The sequence below is a fragment of the Amblyomma mixtum genome, chromosome 3 (genome assembly GCF_055824585.1).
Source record: "Amblyomma mixtum isolate Tamu chromosome 3, ASM5582458v1, whole genome shotgun sequence".
Classification (NCBI taxonomy): Eukaryota; Metazoa; Arthropoda; class Arachnida; order Ixodida; family Ixodidae; genus Amblyomma; species Amblyomma mixtum.
The window spans coordinates 169,548,940-169,570,017 of NC_143014.1; the positions used below are offsets into that span (position 1 = coordinate 169,548,940).

At 46.5% G+C, this 21,078-nt stretch overlaps 2 protein-coding genes across 2 annotated transcripts in view; one reads left to right on the plus strand and one right to left on the minus strand.

Moving 5' to 3' along the window:
* LOC149352670 (phosphoenolpyruvate carboxykinase, cytosolic [GTP]-like) overlaps positions 1-19,570 on the minus strand; it is a 61,352-nt gene extending 41,782 nt beyond the window's left edge. The window contains exons 1-2 of the mRNA XM_089581883.1: positions 19,514-19,570; positions 19,159-19,367 (exon numbers count right to left, since the gene is read on the minus strand). Coding sequence (XP_089438009.1) covers positions 19,159-19,184 — 26 coding nt within the window. The 5' untranslated portion in view covers positions 19,185-19,367; positions 19,514-19,570. The remainder of the gene's footprint in view (positions 1-19,158; positions 19,368-19,513) is intronic.
* The window catches only part of Prosbeta5 (Proteasome beta5 subunit), a 51,959-nt gene that overhangs the window by 15,329 nt on the left and 15,552 nt on the right, over positions 1-21,078 (plus strand). The window lies entirely within an intron of this gene.

Here is a 21,078-nt window from a genome sequence, read left to right on the forward strand (position 1 = left end):
CCCCCTAAAACGCATCGAATCGAAGTAATGCGACTCATTCACAGGCAGCGGGAAACTTCAGGGACTGATGAATTTTTATGGCGCAAGCGCAGCTTTGGCTAAAGAGCGCCATAGCACCAGGTATTTTCGTCGGCACAAGGTGGGGTCAAAGACCCATTTCCCGAGTATTTCACCCCGATTAAGCTGAGCACCAGGCCGGCGCAGAGCTTGTACTTCCTGTATCACCGGCAGGTACCCGGCGGTACTGGGGATCCCCGCACATCCCGCATGCGAGGCGGATGCTCGATTACTATACTCCATCTCATAACTAACTTGCAGCACTATCAAAGGCAGAGAGACCTCCTCACGAGAGCGCGTTAAATATGTTCATCCTCGCGTAGTCGTCTGCGTGTCGTCGGCTCGCGGCGTACACAGATACGGTTAGAAAAGAGGATAAAAAGCGTATGCACGCTTACGTATGCTAAACGCAAGCATTCTGCTGGGCGTTATGCCATCTGTCACATTCGCACTTACGCAAACAACTACGTACCACGTTCGGCCTAGTGGCGCCATCTGGTTGTTATAACGGGAAGCATTTCTGTCAACAAACTGACGCTTCTCTTCAGGACTAGAAACTGCAGAATCGTCATTCTAAATAAAAAATAGGGTGGTTTATGGTTTATGAGGGTTTAACGTTCTGAGCGACTCAGGCTATGAGGGACGCCGCAGTGAAGGGCTCCGGAAATTTCGACCACCTAAGGTTCTTTTACGTGCGCTGACACCGCACACTACACGGGTCTAGAATTTCGCGTCCATCGAAATTCGACAGTCGCGGTCGGGATCGAAACCGCGTCTTTCAGGTCAGCAGCCGAGCACCATAACCACTGAGCTACCGCGGTGGCCTAAATAAAAAATAAACCAAATGTAAATAAAGCGCTCAGTGGTTTTGTTATAGGCGATATGCGACGAAGCGAAAGGCCGGTGCCCCATTTATGGCCTGTGACCGCACTTTTCGTGAAAACGGCAGTAACAACGACGAATTCAGTCCGAGGCGAGGGGTGTTGCTTCTAAGGGCGCCGCCATTTTGGAAAAGATGTTTTAGAGCTCGCAAGAGCCGCGTACGATAAACTCGGGAACTAGCGTACGTACCGCGTACACGTTAAGGTTTGATATGAAATAGCGTTTGGCGCATGCGCACTTTGAAGCACGTTGTCCCATATGCTTATCTTATAGTGGCACTACACTCCGCAGCGTCAGAACGTCGCCTGTGCACTCATCGCAGCTTTGGCAGTGCTGCGAGGAACTACTGGGATGGAGAACAGGACACCGCTGCGATGCAAAAAAAAAAAGGTTGCTCAAATGTCCACATACTATCAAGTTTTTTCAGTCCAATACTTCAACTTGAGCACGGGCTTGAGCGAGGTTACGAATTTCAAAAACAAAAAAACGAATAAGCCAAAAAAATTATCTACGCTCAGGTGTTCACGACAACACAATGCAGTGATTGATCGAATGTCGCCGATTCTGGCGTAATGGTACATCCTGATTAACAAAGCGGCAGCTCGCCGATGCAAATAAACAATGGCAGGGTTTTACCATAGTTAAACCGAGCAGGACATGCCAAAGCATTTGAGGCAACACCGCCTCAAGGGCAACCGCATTTTATCGTCAGCCGCTATCGACAGCCGCGCGCGGGGAGCAACGGTCACGCGATTGGTCGGAAGCACCGCCCTGATGCGCGCGGATCACCCAAGGCTACAGCCACATTTTAATGCAGGAATGCAATTAACGGTTACATTTTCAACTCCCATTGTCCGTCACGGTTCCGTCCGCCAAGGCTACTGGACATCCATAGGTGCCCTAGTGACGCTCAGAGGAATTACAAAAATGCTCGTGTGTTGTATTACTTCGAATATCGTCAGGTGAAGCAGTACTAACTGCGAACGTTTTTTTTTTTTATTACTACCTACAACAACGACATTGCGAAGGCACAAGATTGTTAGAGTTTCTAGCGCGTGCGCCCCGGTGCCAAGGATTGCCGCCGCGCGGTGCACAGCCGTCCAAACAAGAATGGCGCCACCACCGCGGACAAGTGGCGCCATCTGGCGCCACTTGTCCGTTTTTTACTTACGAGTCCGGTTTTCTACTTACGAGATATCGCATTGCGGACAAGTGGCGCCAGTTGTCCGCAAGGTGGCCGAAAATGCGATATCTCGTAAGTAGAAAACCAGCGGAAAGGACGTGTTCACAAGGAGAAGTACACAGGACAACGCTGGAAACACAACTGAAAATTATTTACTTGGTGAATCGCCAACATCAGAACTGGGCGACACATGCGCGAGAGCAACCACAAACGTTAACAAAACAACCAACACAAAATTGATTTAGCGACCGAAGATTGCATGTGGCAACCTATTCATGAAACTGTACTCTTTTGCCGTGAACCTAACAGAGCTGTCGCTGACGCATTCAGTTCATAACTGCTTGATTTTGAAGGCTTCTAAGATTTCTCGTTCTATCTGCGTTTTGCCGCGGCCGATGATTCTGACATTATGGAACAGAGGGGTGCAGTCTTTGCAGTGGTTGCAATATCTTGGCAGATTTGCTGTGTTGCCTGGCTGCAGCGAAGTGCGGTGCTGCCTCATACGGTCGTTGAAGCATTGACCTGTTTGACCTATGTAGGCCTTGCCACAGGACAGTGGAATTCAGCGAGTAAACATCGGTTGTGCGCATTTGGTGAACATGCTCTGGTGCTTGACATTACATTTCTTTTTTGTGCTAATTTTAGAGATACGTGAACAAAGCGACGACAGTTTTGTGGGCGCAGAAAAGACAACCTTAACACCGTATTTCATGGCTACCTTTTTAACGTTATGTGAGGCTTTATGCAGGTATGGCATTACAACAGGTCTGGATTCTTCACTAGGCGTTTCATCTTTTTTGTACTGTGGCTTAAACTTACCGGTCAAGGCCTCAGCAATAGAAACGAGGACGTCCTCAGGGTAGCCCGCTGACCTCAAACGGTCAAGCTGCCCTAAGAAACTCTTATGCATATTGTGTGTACTAAAACCCCCTGGTGTCGTCATCGGCGGAACCTTCCACGAGTACGAGTACTGCAACAAAACATGGGTCAGCACGCATGCATTCCTGCAGTGGAATAATCTAGGCGTAGCACGGATTAGTCCGCTAATTTTTCTCCCCGCAGAGCATAACCTCTGAGTGTGTTCGTGTACACGCGTAAGTGGGCGTTACCCTACTGCGAAAAACTGCGGGGAATGTAATGCCCAAAGTGGCCTCTCCGGTGTGCCTCAATTTCTTATCAGCCTCTCGCGTCCTGCCATTTCACGCACTAGCAAAATTATAAAAATTTAGCGCGACATAGCTTGTAAAAGATTCTCAGTGCTAGCAAACGGATTCTTACGTGTCGAAGTCGAGGCAGCGGCTGAGAGGCCCCCAGCTGCCGTGGGCTCGGGATTAATTTCGGCCGCCTGGCATCCTATGGTGAGCATGGAAATCCCAGCGCACAAGCGCCATTGCATCTAGCCTTCCCACACAAAAAAAAGAAAAAATCCAGCCACCGACAACGGGATCAAAAAAAAGTTAGAGGCTTATCAAGGTTAAGCCCAGTGGATGCGAAGCAGCCTTCGTTTTGCATTCTTTTTATTAACGTCCTTAGCGTTTGGAGGCATCTTGACCGCATACACGCCCGGCGCAAAGACGCTGGCGCGGTTGCGGGCACAGAGATTGACGCGACGGCGGGCGCGCGCCGCTTCATCCCTGGCGTGACGTCACATATCACGTGATGCAGCGATGGTAGCGCCACCGCCGCGTCGCGCGCGACGGCGCGAACCGAAGCGTGGAGGCCTCCGCCGGTCGACGTCCGACGGCGCGATATGAGGCCCCATCTGCAGCCTGTGTGACGTCATCACGTGACGTCACATCATGTGATCTCACTTCAAGGTCAATGGTGGCCACCGCCGGGCGTCGCGCGAAGGCCCGAAACCTACGTTAATATGCTTCGCATAAAACCGCGACTTCGTGACGCCACAAGCAGCGAAGAGGCACCCGCTGCTGAGTTTGAGCCTGCCAGTTGGATAACGCAGCTCGTATCCACTGGCAACAACCACAAAAAGCAGTTTATACGAGCTCAGTCATCTAATCAGAATTGTGCTCTCGTCGCTTTCACAAGCGCGTTCACAAGCTAAACGTCGCCCTGACAAAATAAAATTGGCCGTTTGTAGGCAAAGTGTGTCTACATGAAGGAGTGTACGATGGGGGGCTAGTTGGTAATCCATGAACTAAGAACGAAAACCACGCAAAGGACGATACACAGGGAAGAAGTATAGACAGGACGCAACAGTTGCAAGTCCGCGCTCGTCCTGTCTACTTCTTCCCTGTGTATCGTCCTTTGCGTGGTTTTCGTTCTTAGTTCTTGTGTCTACATGTTTTTTGCAACCGTAGGCTTTCCGAGGAACGACACAAGCGAGGCGGAACGGCGCCCAGGTCCGATCCATTTGCTTTCGTGAGCCGCGTTAATACGACGCGCCAACTGATCCGGAAAGATGAACTCGGCAAACGGGAGATACGGCGTGGCAGTGGCGTGCTTTCAAAATTATCTTTTTCGTGATCTGAGGGTACAACATCGTTCTAGAGAAGTGAGAAGTAGTGAGAGACATTCCACAACGGTGGAGCGTACGAGGCCATGGAATAAGTCTCGTTTGCACGTCCGCACGTTCTTTTAAATCTTTCGTCAGTCTCCGCGCCTCTTGCGCGCCAAAAGGCCCTATCTGCGCCAACTCAAATACAACGATCTGCTTTCTCTTGCGCCGAAGTAAAACACGCCCACGGAAGCCTCAACTAAACTGGCTGAGAACCGATCGAGTGAGCTGCGCATGCTGCGCCTTAGCTGACCAGGACTTGTCGATGGAGCATGCTGCGGCGTCCACTCACGCCATAGTGAACTAGTTCACTGCACCCACACGCTGCACAACAGAAAGTGGGAGGTGCTGCGTATGCTCGCGAGACTATCGCTGAAACGGTCGCGCATAGAGACACTGCGGTTCCAACTCCTGCCACGACAGGAGTGGACACAACCCAACCAACGGACAGTTCGGTCCGCATTAGCACATGCGAAGCACGCTTGGAATGCTTAGGGGAAGAGCGTCGGAGACGACGCGCCGGCAGAGTCCGTGGAAAGAGCTTCAAGGCCCCTCTAAATTATATACTACCTCATGCGCCGTATGTCGTAACGAAAGGAGGATAATAATAAAAAGAAAAGGCCACAGAAATGCGCAGATCACGATTTAGTCAATTTCTGACGACGATTCCGCTTGCGGAGCAGCAAGGCGTTGTGTGGAGGCACATGTTCGCCTGGCAATAGAAAAACGAAGATGAGGTGCGTGCCTTCACGGCTGAACAAACACGCAATCGGATTACCGGCTGAAGGGACAAGAAAGCGTGGTGCGCAACATCCCATCCCCGGACGCACTACTGCGCAGTGCGTCTCCGATCGTGCCTTCCCCCCTTTTGCAAAACACGGCGGTGCAAGTTTAACGAATACTACGACATACATGCGACTGCACAAGCAAGGCCGGTGCAAAAAAAAAAAAAAAAAAATATTGACCACATCAAATTGAAGACCAGGGTGAGAATCGCCAAGAGCTATCTGTTATTGCGTCAACTATAGGGTGACGCCGCCAAGTCACGCAACATGCACAAGGCCTAGAAAAGCGCACAGTCTTTCAAAGACTGTTCGCACTAGCAGCTGGCCTCGCTCGCGCGCGCATGCAATGAATCAACCGATTTCTATCAAGCACAGAATGAAAGCGGCATACGTTATGAACGCTCCTGAGGAACTTGTGCGATAAGGACACCGTTCGAGTCGAGTATATCCGCACAAAGCGACATCACGTAACGAGCAGCAATGGCGATGGACAAGCACGCACCTTCGAACAAAACCAAACATTCTCTCTTGATCGCGAGATTTGCTTAGCCGCCAAGGCGGCAGTTAGTTGCTAACAAGGATAGGACAACATTTAAGGTCACGTCTGACCGCACACAACGCTCGAAATGCTAGAATTAATGTGCACCCAGTCGCTTCGCACGTAGTGCACGAATTTACATCGCAAAGGACGAAGCATTTGAAGCACACACGAAACGCAGTAAGTGGGGCAAATGCAGAGGAGCTAGAACGCTTCAATGAGCTTTTGGTTGCTGCGTATTTCCATGCGGCGATGAATTTAAGGTGAATGGGGCGGATTGCCATTACCGTGCGCAACAGAGCGGTGTTTACACTTGGCGGCACAGCATAAATTAAAGGGGTCCTGCAGCATATTCGAGCAGAGTAAACAAAGTCGTTCAATCGCTAGATTGTGTTGTCATGAACATGTCAGCCAAATGCACTTCTGCACGCAGATAAGCCCCTATGACGTTCAAAAACTGGCGAGCCTTTCCAAACGACTTTTTCAAACTCGCGTCCTCCTCCATGTCACGCATCTGCGTATTTCGGTTACTAAATGGCTATTGGCTACATTCTTTCAGAAGTCGCACAGCTACCGTGGCCGCGGCCAGTCAGCCGCGTCGCGCCGGCGTCTCCCGAGTGGGCGGGACCGGCAGAGGAGCGCCAGCCTTTGAGCGCGCAAAAAGTGACGGAGGGAGAAGGGCACGAAGACACTGAATTTCATATTTTAACCGCAGGTAACTCGGCTTCTAGAAAACACATTAAAAGCTCTTGCTGGAAGATTTTTTTATTTATTTTATTTACAAATACTGCAGGCCCTTCTCGGGCCCATGCAGGAGTGGATACAAAGATACAAATGAGACAATACAGAGATATTCATGAAGTTGCGTCCTTTAACATCTCAGACATACTGCGACTTAATTGAATAGTGTTGCAAGGCCCCTTCAACGAGAGAAAGGAGCTTCTTATTCGTGGCCAGACATGACAATTGATTTTATGAGAGCTAAACGCCACAGTCACGGTTCTCCAACACTCCGTGCAATCATCGGCATTCCGGCACACATGTTTGTACCACTGCCGTGACAAAGCTGATATCAGTTTTTTTTTTTTCTATACCTGGATGAGCTCACGCTGTGCGAAGAGTGTACGGAATAATCCAGACACAATAGACCCCAGTGAAATACAAAGGCGCAACTGACGCAGAAATCTACGGCTCTGATAAGTGGTCGCCAAGACGCACATGTTCCCGCTCTGCACTGGACTACTTCTTTCGTATCAGTGCAGTGAACAGAGAGCAATCGGTACAGCGCACTGCCGGTCTTCAGCTGCGGTCCTCATATTTGCGTGGCTATTAGCGCCGCCCACTAACGCTGACAACGAACATTTCTAGAGGCCCGTGTGCTGTGCGATGTCAGTGCACGTTAAAGAACCACAGGTGGTCGAAATTTCCGGAGCTTTTCACTACGGAGTCCCTCATAGCCTGAGTTACTTTCTTTTTTCTAGCCACTAATATGCTACCTCTATAGCGTTCAGGACACGGTCCAGGGGCAATGGCGCCCGGCAAGCTGTGTTCATTACATGCGCTCATTATATGTATCGCTCAATATTTTCCGAATGGAGGCAGAAAACGAATCTGGTGCGCGAACAAAACTGATTCACCCTCATATACTTCCCTTCTAAAACGGTGAACATCTGGAGTCTTCGTAAGCGTGCCTTGTCCATGCATGCCGACTATGAGAAATGGGCTCAGAGCCACCACAGAAATGGCGCAGACTTGGTTCGCAGTGGCGAGATGTGAAACGGAGATAATCAGTACGTTCGAGAAGCGTGGTGAGGTGGGTCGGTTGGGTGAACGATGTCAAAACGCAGTAAACTACGCGAAACCGGACAGGTGAGGGAGGAGAGAAGCAGAGATGCGCTCTAGGGACAGCAATTTCGCTCGTCTCTGCATGTCTCACCTCGTCATTCGTCGTCCTGTTTTGCGCGACGTTTATACACTGCGTGTAGTCTTAAACGAGTTTTTTTTTTTTTTTTTTAAGAGCATGCCGAAGGCTGCGCGTTTTGCGTACTTAATATACGACAGCAAGAGAAGCCATACAAGGAAAACGCGTATCTGATCGGTACTGGACTAACTCGAAATTTCGTTGTTCGTGGGTTTGTTTACAACTAGGAGTTGGACTTCTCGGCTTAAACCGGAAAAAAAAAAAAAGTTAATAAACGATAAAAGTACCTCGAATTCCCTTTTCGAAATTTGGTTTTAACCGAAAAAAAGACAGTACTCGTTTGCAAGGCATGGTTAGCTCGCTGCGAGTTACTCTCACTCAAAGTTGGAAAGTAGCTAAGCAGGGAAGCCAGGGACATGGTGCGAGATGGTATTGCAGGATAAGCAGCGCAACTGTGCGATTTGAGGTATTGCTCCGCTGGCTTACACGCCTCTGCAGACCTGGAACCATCACCTCCTCGCCGTCTTCTAGCTAAGCACTGCTTCTTCACATTACCACCCGCTTAGAGCAGTTAGTCGGTTATTATTGAGGTTAATCAACTGCATGTAGGACATTAACACAAAACCGCAAATGGGCATCGCGAAAAATATGTTCCCGCCACCACGACAATTGAGCGGCAGTGCCATCACTCTGCCATCAACACGCATACTACGTGATGCCCCGCCCTCGCGCTCAAGGCAGCGTGACAACCCAACGATAACGTAGTTCTTAGAAGTAAACTTCCACTTCCGTTTTGTCTTCATTTAACTTGAGTTACACTTTTAATGGGGACAGCATTTTTTTTCTACAAGTAAAGCTCCAGGTACACTGCCATTTAATTGCTGGTAAATAGTTCAGGATGATAAAAATACCGAGATAGACTTGAAATGACTTTTGACCACAACAAATTGCTACATTAAGTCACGAAAAAATTCAGCATTTCATTCGTCGAAAATAATATTCGCCAAAAAAAAAAAAAACGAAGAAAGTCCGCCGAATTTTAAAAGAAATAAAAACCAAAACGTTCAACCCCTAGTTACAACGCAGCTTGTCCGCGCACGTATTTGCTTACGCCTACACGCCCGTTTCGCGCCAAACTTTCACCAACCACACTCGCACCCCGAGCGCGAAGTTGGCATTCCAAGGAGAGACCAGCGAAATGCAGTACCGCACCCGACATCCCAGGCGGCTCGCCCGTAAGGCCGCCCGGGGGCCCAGTGAAGGTCAATCCTGCCGCGCGGCTGGACCAAACTGGTTGCCCTCTCCGCGCGAGGTGGCAAGCTTCCAACTGCAGCGCGTCACACCGGGCACCGCCGATGGGCCGATAACAAGGCACTCAAGGACCACCCCCCCTCAGCTTTTGTCCCGACGAAAACGCTCCGTGCGGGCCATTCCAGGCCACATGCTGTTCCGAACGGCGCCCTGACACAGCACTGCATCCGTCCGTCCGCGCACGCCCGCTACCCGCAGAGGTCCGCATAGATGCCACGTATCAACGCAAACTGCTGCCGGCCCCGCAGTGGAAATCGCTGTCCTTGCCGTGCCCGCGTCATCGGTGGGACCCATGTATTTATAGCGCAATATCACTCGCTTCCTTCATTCCGCTGCGTTCAGCCAAGCAGCACAACTCGGACGGCTGTAACGGATCTTTCAAACCACGCCGCATAGATTTCAAATGTACGAATATATAAGTTGGAAATCCCAACTAGTTGCACAATGGTTTGCTTGGAACTCGTCAAAAATCTGGTGGCCAATGCGGTTTTCTCTTGGACAATTTCCCATAAAAAAAAAGAGGGGGGGGGGGGGGGGCTTAGGCTGGTGCAGCCTTGCAGACAAACACTATGCTCTACAAGTAGAGGCATAATTAAGGTACTAAGTGTTTCAAGTATTAAGTGTTTCTCTGCTGAGCAGCAATTAGACGTTAGCCTACATGGATCACCCTTGGGTACTCACCTACGACTGCTAAATAATTTATAATTGAATTTCTTATTGATGTTGTTCTGCTTTTGGTTTCATTAACCAAATGGTGGCTGTGACATGCAAGGAGTGTTTAGGCAACTTACGACATGAAAAAAAAAAAAACTGCAATTTAACTGCTGATACATTATTTGCTGTGATTACATCTCTTGAACTAGGCTGGCTGAAGTATTGTGGATTAAAACTATGTATCAGCGATTATATTGCAGTGTTTTACATGCCTCACGTGACCTAAACATCAACTACATGTCCCAGCCATCATTCAGTTGGTGAAAATGCAACAAAAACAGCATCAAGAAAAAATCTAATTATAAATTATTTAGCGGTTGTAGGCACGCAGTGATCCATGTATTCTAATGTCTAACATCATTTGAAAGAAGGAAACACGCAACTAAAATTAGGTGTCACAGTCCTTTAACTTGCAGGCTGGTTGGAACTCTATTGCATAATAATGGCAACAAGAATTAATCGGTGCTCCCTTTCAACTTATAAGGTGCCAGGTATTGTACCAGTGAGCTACACCACAGGGCCACCTGACAAAGAGGCACTTATCACACTCAGTGTGAATTTTGTTGGAGGCGAAATTCTAGAGGCCCACGTACTGTACGATGTGAGTGCACATTAAAGGACTATAGACACCAAATTTTTGCTTGCGTGTTTTCTTCTTTCCAACGATGTGCTAGACACTGTATACATCGAGCACCTCGTGGTAGTCGTCTGTGACCGCTAAGTAATTTATAATTGAGTTTCTTCTTGACGCTGTTTCGATTTTGGTTTCAACAGCTGAACGATGGCTGTGACATGTAGTTGATGTTAAGGTCACTTGAGGAATGAAAAATCAGCTGTGTAATTGCTGATAGGTTGTTTTTTATCAATCCAGGTCTCGCAAAAGGCTGGCTTAAGTGTTGCAGTGAATCAAAACTACCCATCAACGATTATATTAGCGTTTTTCTTGTGCATCTCGTAACTTAAACACCAATTACATGTCGCAGAAATCATTTGGTTGATGAAACCGAAACCAAAATACCACAAGAGAAGAAATTCAATTATAAATTATTTAGCAGTCGTAGGCAAATACAGCGCGGTAATCCATGTATTCTAATGTCTAACGCATGATTTCAAAGAAGAAAGCACGCAATAAAATTAGGAGTCTATAGTCCTTTAAAGAACCCCAGGTGGTCGAAATTTCCAGAGCCCTTCACTACAGAGCCTCTTATAGCCTGAGTTGCTTTGGTACGTTAAACACCCCCATAAACCAAACCTAACGTACCGCAGCGGAGGCCACTAGCATGCGGGAGGTGTGGGGTACGATCCCCAGTGCCGCCGGGTGCCCACCGGTGATACAATGGGTACAAGCTTTTCCTGGCCTGATGCTCGGCTTATCTTGGGTGAAATGCTTGAAAAATGGGTCCTTGACCCCACCTCGAGTAGAAGAAAACACCTTGTGCCATGGCACTCTTTGGCCACAGATGCCCTTGCGCCATGCAAATCCATCTTCATCATCAACAAAACCTAATATACTTTACAGTGACACTCATCTCCATCTCTCTCTCTCCCTAGTATGTATGTACTATCGCGCTCAATATGACTTGCAACGCGCGGTCATCGACCGGGGCTCGTTCTGTGGCGTGCCTCCTCCAAACAGTCGCTCGGAATTCTGGGAGAAACTGCTGTTACAGGAAACAACATCACCCCCGCTCAGGAAAAAGTTTCTCCCAGAATTCCGAGCGGCTGTTTGGAGGAGGCACACCACTGAACGAGCTCCGGTCGATGACCGCGCGTTGCAAGTCATATTGAGCGCGATAGTACATACATGCATGACTGCAATTTGGCAACTACCCTGCACAGACGTAAGCCTGCTGCAGGTGGAATTCAAAGTTTGCAAGTTCTCGTCTGCCTGTTGTGTCTCCATTCAGTATGCTTCAACTATGGAAACTATTGGGACAAAATGCTTCCCCACAAGTGTGGTAATCATTTTCTGGTCCCAGGCCAAGGCAGGGGGTCTCAGGCACCCCCTCAAAAAAGAACTGGTGGTGTCCCAGCCCTGCGATGTTTGAGCATTCCCACAGTTGAATCGTGTACATCACTAATAAGGGAGAATTACTCATTGACGTCCACACAAGCGCAGCCATACGGCTACAAAAAAAAGCTATACACCTTTCTCAGAAACTTCGCAGTTAAAGAAAAATTCGTCCTGGTCCGGGGTTCGAACCCGGGACCACCGCTTCACCGGAGCTGTCGCTCTACCAATAGAGCTAACCGGGACGGCAAGCTTATGGTAGGGTGAGAGCGAATTGATCAATAACTCGAAGTGGGAACAGTGTTGGTCAAATGTTTAGGGGAATCCCCCTAAGGTGGAGTAGATTTGTAATAAGGGAGTAATTACTCAATGACGTCCGCCGAAGTGCAGCCATAAGGCTACAAAGGAAAGCGCTGCGCTTGGGTGGACGTCAATGAGCAATTAATTACTCCCTTACTACAAATCTACTCCACCTTGGGGGATTCCCCTAAACATTTGACCAACACTGTGTACATCACTGAAATTAAAAGTTCAAGATAGCCTTAACCTTAAACAATGATGCAGCATAATGATGCAGCATCACGAGACAGCCTGCCGTAATTTGTGTTGCAGTCAAATCACATTCAATGAACACAATATATATTAGATGGCAAAGAAGTGGCTGGCCAAGATGTACATGAGCAATGCACTTCAAAAAAAGTGCTATTTGCTTGCTATGCCATGGTTTTATGCGCAGCTCCAAGCACTATCCTGGTACACCTGAGAACCATATGCAGACTGAACAGAATTCAATTTAAATTTCTGGCAAGGGAAGTCTGATGAACTGTTCCTAAGCATTCTTCTTGACAAACTCTGCACAGTTATTGTTTACTCAAGTGAACTTAGCAGTGCAGTATTTTCAAGCTGCAACATTGTAAAAAAAAAAAAAAAAAGCCTCCAAACAAGAAAGCAAAATGTAACTACAGCTTTAAAGTAGAAAAAATAAGCCTAGCTATACTTCTTGCAGCCTAATATGCTAACAGCCCACCTAAGGCTACGTCTACCTTTGTTTCGCTGCCTTGCTTTCGTTCCGAGAGGTATGTAGGCATTAACTGTGATCAAAGGAGGAAAGCACTCAACCAAGCGAGGGTCAGGCATCAACCTCTGATGAAAAGAATGCGCCACTGCGTGCACTGTAAAATGGACTTAGGTGACACTGCAGAGCCCAGACCTCACAAACTTGCTAACATGAACGCAATGGAAATACACACGAGGAAGAGCCATTGTGAACAGCACATCCGCTAACCAAATGAGCTTAATGACAATGCAAACACAAATTTAGACTAAACTAGAGAAATTGACATTCAGAATAGTAACCAATATTTTAATGTACAAATATGGTCAAACAGGAGCATTAATTGTATCACAAGGAATATAAGCAGGTGACGTTGCCTTAGTGATATAATCAGGAATTGTTAAAGCTTGCACAAGTAAGAAATAACCATAATCTTTATTTAGATGTGAACCACAGTGTTATTTAAAATGAAAATTTGACCATTAAATGCTTTTCATAGCCTCTCAATTTTATCTTCACAATGCTCAACATACATGCAAAAGCACTTAAATCATGTGAAGTCCACAAGGAAAAACATTTTGTTCATAAGGCCACCAACATACCAATCCTTGTAAAAATTGTCGACTAATTTCGTGACCCATTGAAATTCTCTGCTAGAAAAGTTCTCTCCCATCTACAAAAATTTTAGATGCACCTTCATTCCTGTACCGACTCATCACCATTCATTGAATATGTATGTGGTGGCCCATAAGCCCCATCATCCTAATAAGCCCATTTTTCTCCTCTTAAAAACTGGCCACCTTCAATGGTGCCTCTTGCACTGCCATTTTGCTTTATGTAAGCCCTTTCCTGCTTACTGGAAGAGCTGTTCACAGAGGCCAGTCAACCTTTGAGCAGTTATGAGGAATATTTTAGATGGTCCATGAAGAATCTATCCTAGAGATAAAAAAAAGGGTGAGCAGTTTCATGTTGCTGCCAGTTAGAAGCTGGTAGAACGCATGTGCATTGCCTCAGCATTTCTGTGTATGTCAGGAAACCTTAAAAACAAAATATTTTACTCAGTCAAGACAAGCATGGCAGCTAGACTACCACTATAAGCAGTGAAACAATCATGGCAACACCATGCAATGAATAGTAGCTTTTTGCAAATGCGGACATTAATGACATATGCAATTAAGCACGGACGTAACACTATGTTAGGACGGAAATGAAAATATGTCTGTGCCATTAGCTCTAGCAGTATTTTCAAATAAAGAAAGGTAAGGCTACTGTCTGGTTCCCCCTCATATCTGGCAAGAGGTGGGCAACAAGCTGGGTTTTAAATTAAGTGTGGCAAAGTACACTGCCATGGTTCACCATGAAAATGGAACGACGACGTACTATCTTGTTTGTTAATGGGTTTTAATGTCCCAAAACAACTCAGGCTATGAGAGACGCACAACACCACGTCCAGAATTCTCATGGTTAGATTTATTCAAATGTTTAGGGGAATACCCCCAAGGTAGAGTAGATTTGTAATAAGGGAGTAATTACTGTTCCCACTGCTACAATGTTCCCACGTCAAGTTATTGATCAATTCACTCTTAGCTGAGCTTAGTTAGCTCAGTCAGTAAAGTGACTGCTCCAGTGAAGCAGTGGCCCCCCGTTCGAACCCCGGACCAGGACGAATCTTTCTTTAACTACAAAGTTTCTGTGAAAGCTGCAAAGCTTTCCTTTGTAGCCATATGGCCACACTTGCGACGGATGCCAATGAGTAATTATTCATAGTATTAGAAAGAATTCTCACTACAGATATTGCATCCAATTTAAAACAATGCAAACTCCCTAAAAGAAGGATGAACAGTATCTCTGGAGACCTGCCACAGTCACACAGTGGATATGGCTACATAAGCACCTTCATAGAAGATTAAATGATGAAAACTGCTGCCTGTAAAGCTACAGGCATGAAGTCATAGGTAATAGAAACCAATATCAACAAAGCAGTGATGAAACACAGCTAGAACTATGGCATAATAGTCTAGCATGAACTAATGTATGAATATGAAAACCTTGAGCCTTCAGAGTTATATGTAGTTCCAAGAAAGTACTGCAGCTGCAGTTGAGTTGAATCCCAACCACTCAGACCATGCTTTTCATTCGTGAAGAAAACCATTCGAAGCATGCTCCATAACTAAAAGGACCATAGACACCAATTTTACTTGCATGTTTTCTTCTTTCAAATCATGCATTAGGCATTGAAATAAATGGCTCACCATGTGGTATTCACCAGCGGCTACTATAGACCCCAAATTTTTGCTTATGTGTTTTCTTCATTGAAATGATGCGTTAGATGCTGGTATACATGGAACACCCTGTGGTGTTCGCCTATGACCGCTAAATAATTTATAATTGAATTTCTTCTCGATGCTGTTTCTGTTTCGGTTTCATCAGCCGAACGATGGCTGTGACATGTATACTCCGTTTCATACATAGCAGGCAACGCTGCCAAAGCTAGTGCGCCTGTTCGCGCAGGCTAAGTCCGCGTGCAAAAAGTAGTTCGCCATACAACCAAAGTGAACGCAAACATATTTAGGAGCGACAAATCTTAGGTGCTGTGACTGGCACCTCCTGGACTTCGTTTTACCCCTTGCCACATTTTTGTCCTGCGACTTGTCGAAATTTCGAGAAGCAAAAAGTACACATGGCGGTGTGATACGCGGTTGGTAGGGCGAATCGCTTCTACAAATTCCGCGCCCAAAAAGTAGTTCACTCTCCGCGAAAAATAAGGCCCGAGAGCCCGAACACTGAGCGCCTCACAGCTTCGACCGTGATTTTCAATGCTACCACATCTTTTTATACCGCTCTTTGTATTCATCCAAACAATGACCGGAGTTTCGAGAAGAACGAATGATACGTGGTGGAGTAACATGGTTTCGCGGACACACTACTTCAGCAACCTCCGCAGCGTTGCCTGCTATGTATGAAACGGAGTATAGTTGGTGTTTAGGTCATGCGAAGCATGGAAAGAAATGGCAATAGAACTGCTGATATGTTGTTTATTGTCATTCCACCGCTTGAATCACGCTGGCTTAAGTGTTGTGAATATCAAATTTTAGTCTTTTTCGTGGTTCATGTGACCTGAACATCAACTACACATCACAGCTGTCCTTCATTTGATGAAACCGAAAAAAAGCATCAAGGAATTCAATTTAAATTATTTAGTAGTCGTACACGAATACCACAGGGTGCACCATGTATACAAATGTCTAACAAATCGTTTGAAAGAAGAAAACACTCACGCAAAAATTTGGTGTGTACAGTCCTTTAAGTTTGGTTACAAAAATCTCCAGAATGAAGACGAAAATTGATAGTCCAATGCTTTGAAACAGTCTAATCCAAGAAGCACATGACAAAAATCGCAGAAGAAAAAAGGAAACTAAAGAACAAAAGCAATAACCCACCAAGTGAAAACAATACTGATAAAATAAACGAAGGCTTCAAAGAATTGCTGGCAGGGTTACAAACCTTGATAAAAAAAATTTTTTTTTGAGAGCCCTTAGTGCTGTATCTCTATTGTTTTTTCATTCCTAATCAGTCTTCACCTTTTGAAAGCAACTGCAGGGCAATAACCCACCAAATAAGTGCACCAACATGAAGGCTAAAAAAACAAAATGAAGCTCAGTAGCAACAGTGAGCATGTCGCACAACGAACACAATGCCAACAATCTAGCCTCAATCCATCAGTCAGGCCCTGCCTCACTTATCAGCAAGAGGAGCAAAGGGACACCTCCTGCAGTTCCATCGCATCATTCTCATGCAACCTGCTTGCAAGGTAGACATCCCTCCGCAATAGGTGAAGGCCCTCAGGTTGAATGCAGTCATGCGGCACCAAGGCAGCTCTGCTATTACCATCACAGAAACAGCTGCAGGGTTCATACAGAATATTTAACTTAAAATTCCAAGGAAATTCTAGGATTCCAAGGATAGAATGAAGCAATCAAGGAAGGCAAAGAAAACATTTGTTAGATCATACAGACTAGGAATCTTTAGGAGCTTGCCCCTGATTGCCCTCTGGTAGTTCAGCATAAAAAGGGAGGGTTATGCCATTTTTACCCTCAGTGTGACTATCTCACCACTCCCACAGAGAAGTATTTTTTTGCAGTTTTGTCTTCCTTTCGTGCAAGTTCTCAAGTTCCAGCTACTGTGCCCACCTTTTTCAATTTTCCTGCATTTGCTGCCTTTTTTTTTTCCAGTTTTCCAAGTATAGACTGTACTGTTGACTCAAGATGCATGATAGCCTTAAGCTTCACAGATATTAGCACATGGAGGAGGCCACTATGGCTTTTGACTGCATTCGTGCACAGAGAAACACACAGTTCTACCATGTGTTCCAAGTGAATTTGTTTGCCAACACTGAAGCTTCCTCATATTACGTTGCAAAGAACTGACTGTCCTCACGCTCAAAGTACAAGCATTCCCAATAATTATTTTCCAGTTCGCATGAAATTTCTATTAGTATACTGCTTCTAGACGCATGATCTGGCAATGGCTTGATTTCTTGGAAGCTTTTCAGGTGGTTTGTCTAGACCGACTCGCCCATCACATACCTCATGAGGCTCTTCTGGCACAAAACGCACTGTGTGAAGCGCAAGGTAAAACAGCAGTGTGGCACTGGTTTATTGTGAAACAAACCAGTGCGCTGTGTCCCCTCTGTGTAGTTTTTTGTTAGCGCCTGGATTTTTCACAATGAACGTATACCAACTAGCTCAGCTTTCTGCCCTGTGGCACTGGTTTGCATTAAAATGCATCACTGGTTTTGACTGAATCAACGTTTCCCCAAATTATGCAACTGGCACCACCATGGGGCAGGCGTGCAGGGCTTTTACATGAGCACAAAACCTGTCAAATTCACTTGGCAGACAAAGGTTTAGGTTTAGGTTTAAAGCGACTCAGGCTGTGAGGGATGCCGTAGCGGAGGGCTCCGGAAATTTCGACCACCTGGGGTTCTTTAACGTGCACTGACATCGCACAGTACACGGACCTCTAGAATTTGGCCTCCATTGAAATGCGACCGCCGCGGCCGGGATCGAACCCGCGTCCTTCGGGTCAGCAGCCGAGCACCATAACCACTGAGCCACCGCGATGGCCCCACAGCAGACATGGGGTTTCTTGAAATTGGCACCTCTACATTCATTTCTCAGCTTAAGTCACTATATACCTCTGCATTCATTTCTCAGCTTAAGTCACTATATGGGTAGCTTTCCTTCTAAAAGCAAGCTCAGACTACTGCAGAATTTTAAAGAAATTTTTAAGAAGCTTCGAAAGCTATCAAAAATTTCTTCAAAACCAAGAGGGCATTCATGGTTATCAAGGACCTGTATGAACCCTGCAGTTTGCAAGTTAGGCGGTGCTTGACCGCTTATTTGCAAATGAGACTTCGTGTAGGACAAGCGCGATGCTCCGTCCACCCGCACAGTGCCAGTGAAAATTGACGACACAAGATAAACTAACTTTTTTTTCTCTTCCTTCTCTGTCCCTCGCTCGCGATAGTACAAACGTGAACGAAGACACGAAAGCTAATTATGCGACAAGTGGTCTTGGGCATTCCAACAAGTATTCATGACTGCGACAAGACCAAAGACAGACGATAGAACATGTGTGCCGAAATATGAAGTTTCGAGCAATACATGCTTTTACCGCCTTAGATTTCCAGCCAGACTGCTGCTTTCGCTAACCGCTAGTTTAGCGAATGGACAGCTCAGCTAACGACTCGGACTCGGCATTAACGGTACACGCGATTTCCCGGGTGTCGGTGGCCGTGAGACCGGCTAAACCACAGTTACGCAGCATGACCAGACCTTTCAAAACCATTTGTTTTGCTCTTTCGAAGTCCAGTTATTTGAAGGGTGAAGTGGGTTAAAGTTTCCCCGGCGAACTAAGAGTTCTAATAGAAGCACTAGAAAAAATATATTACATAGATATATATTTTCTCGCCGGTTTTGAATCGACGTCAGCACACAAGGTCAGCGACACCTGTCCGAGTTCGCGACTCCCATCGAACGCTTCGAACAGCTGCTGCAGTTTTTTTTTTTCTAATTTTTGCCCGCAAAAATGCATGACGGTGCTCCATCATTCACACTGCGACATAACACCGAACGACATAACTAGACATAACGTCAAAAAAACAAAAACGGCATGCTAGGCTTACCGCGGTAGACAGGTGATAATCTTCATCGTGTGCAGTTTCTACGTGGTTTTCTACAGGTCTATAGAGTGCAGCCAGTCACGTGTAGGAGCCCACCGGGTCGTGGAGGCTTTGTGGCTCTGTGCCGTGCCTCACGCTAGGTAAAGGGAGAGTGAAGCACTTCCATCCAACCGCCTGCGATAAGGCGGTCCCTCGGAATTTTTCCACGTATCCTGCGACCAAGGGGTGATAAGTAGGCATTGCAAAACGGTTTACAGCAGCAACACTGGCCGCAGTTTCAGCCTGCAAATTAATCCGCTACATGCAAGTTATTTGGCTAAAAGGCATGCATCTACACAGCATTCACTCACAGACCTACCTTTAAGCGCGGAAGGCGCATGAGGCGCGAAAAAAATAATAAACGTCATAAAAGGTGCGTGATGTCACTACGAGCTCGAACCGGTATTGGACGGAGACGAACTTCCGTTGCAGGACTCGGCTCTGTCGTCTGCTACTTCCGACGTGTTGGTCGGTGGATGGCTATGAGCCCACTTTTAGCCAGGTAGAATACTTGCAAACAGATGTGGACTCAATACAACTTCGTATTTAGTTCGCAAGTCAATGAAGTAGTTTTCCATGATGTAATACCAGCGTCAAGTATATTCGAGGCTAGATATGACCAAGCCACTCAGAAGGAACGTTTATTTTTGCTCAGCAACCCCTATAAAAAACACACCAAAAAAACCCGTTCAAAACATCTCGCTCTACACGTGATGCATCAGTAGCAAGTTTCATACACATGGACGCAGTTTAAATAGGAAGCGCCAACCACAGGCAATCTCACAGGTGGCCAAAATGTTCATGAAAAAGCTGAAAACCGTGCTTTCATGTAGGCTTCCATTGCTGACTTGTGCTGTTTGCATGTATATCTAGCAGTAAGGCTGTGCGTATCTAGCGATCATATGTGAGCACCAAAAAACTTAAAACATGGACACACGGTCTAGTTGAGCGTTTGTATCACAGCATGTCTGCAAACCCCGCCCGCGATGCTTCCAGCACAGTTACACATCGGTACAAAACATCTCCGTCCAAGACATACAAGACATGTCGCACAAAACAGAAACGGGCGGGTGCACGGGTTACACAGTGTTACGTGTGCGTGAGCGGCACTAAAGTGTAGCTTCGCAACTGTGCAGTTGCGTCTCGCCTCATTAAATGAGCGCCTGGAAACATCTGATCAAGTCTAAACACGGACAGCGTCACGTCACAAGCACAGTCAAATCCACATCTTGGTTTTTTTTAAGACAAAAAAGAACAGCTTCAAGATGTCCGCAGTTACAACAGGTCACAGAAGAGCACCGGTCCATGTTTCAGTCGATCCTAGGCTTGCGGCTTCGGGCCCGTGGCGTTCCTTGAATTTCCGAGGCACCGTTGTTTGCAACCAGCAGCTCTCGCACAAATCGAAACCGCGAGAGGAAGAGCTTCCACACGATGTACCATCCTGAAAGATTCACGCAAAATAAGCACTAGGCATTCGTTATAATTAGACAGCAGTGGCCGACAAAAAATCCGCGACCATGTTCTGCTCCGAACGCGCTTACAGAATACCATGCCCAGACAAAGGAATAATGAAACGCATACTACACACGAAACACTAATGAGAAGTTCGACCAAGCGGTTTATACGCCACAATAAACTAAAGGTAAAGTGCCGAAGTACGACTGTCGTATTTGGTATAATACTACAGATTAACAACACTTCTAACGTTAAACGCAGTGGACTGTCAACTAGCCTCCCCGTTACAGTTTTTTCGAACACAAGCTCTATTTACAAGCGCTAATTGACGATGCATAATTTGCTATTGTGCTCACCTACGCACACCAGCGAAAGAACGAGGAGTAAGGCGAAAACAAATGAAGCTATGGCTAAAAGAATGCTTAACAT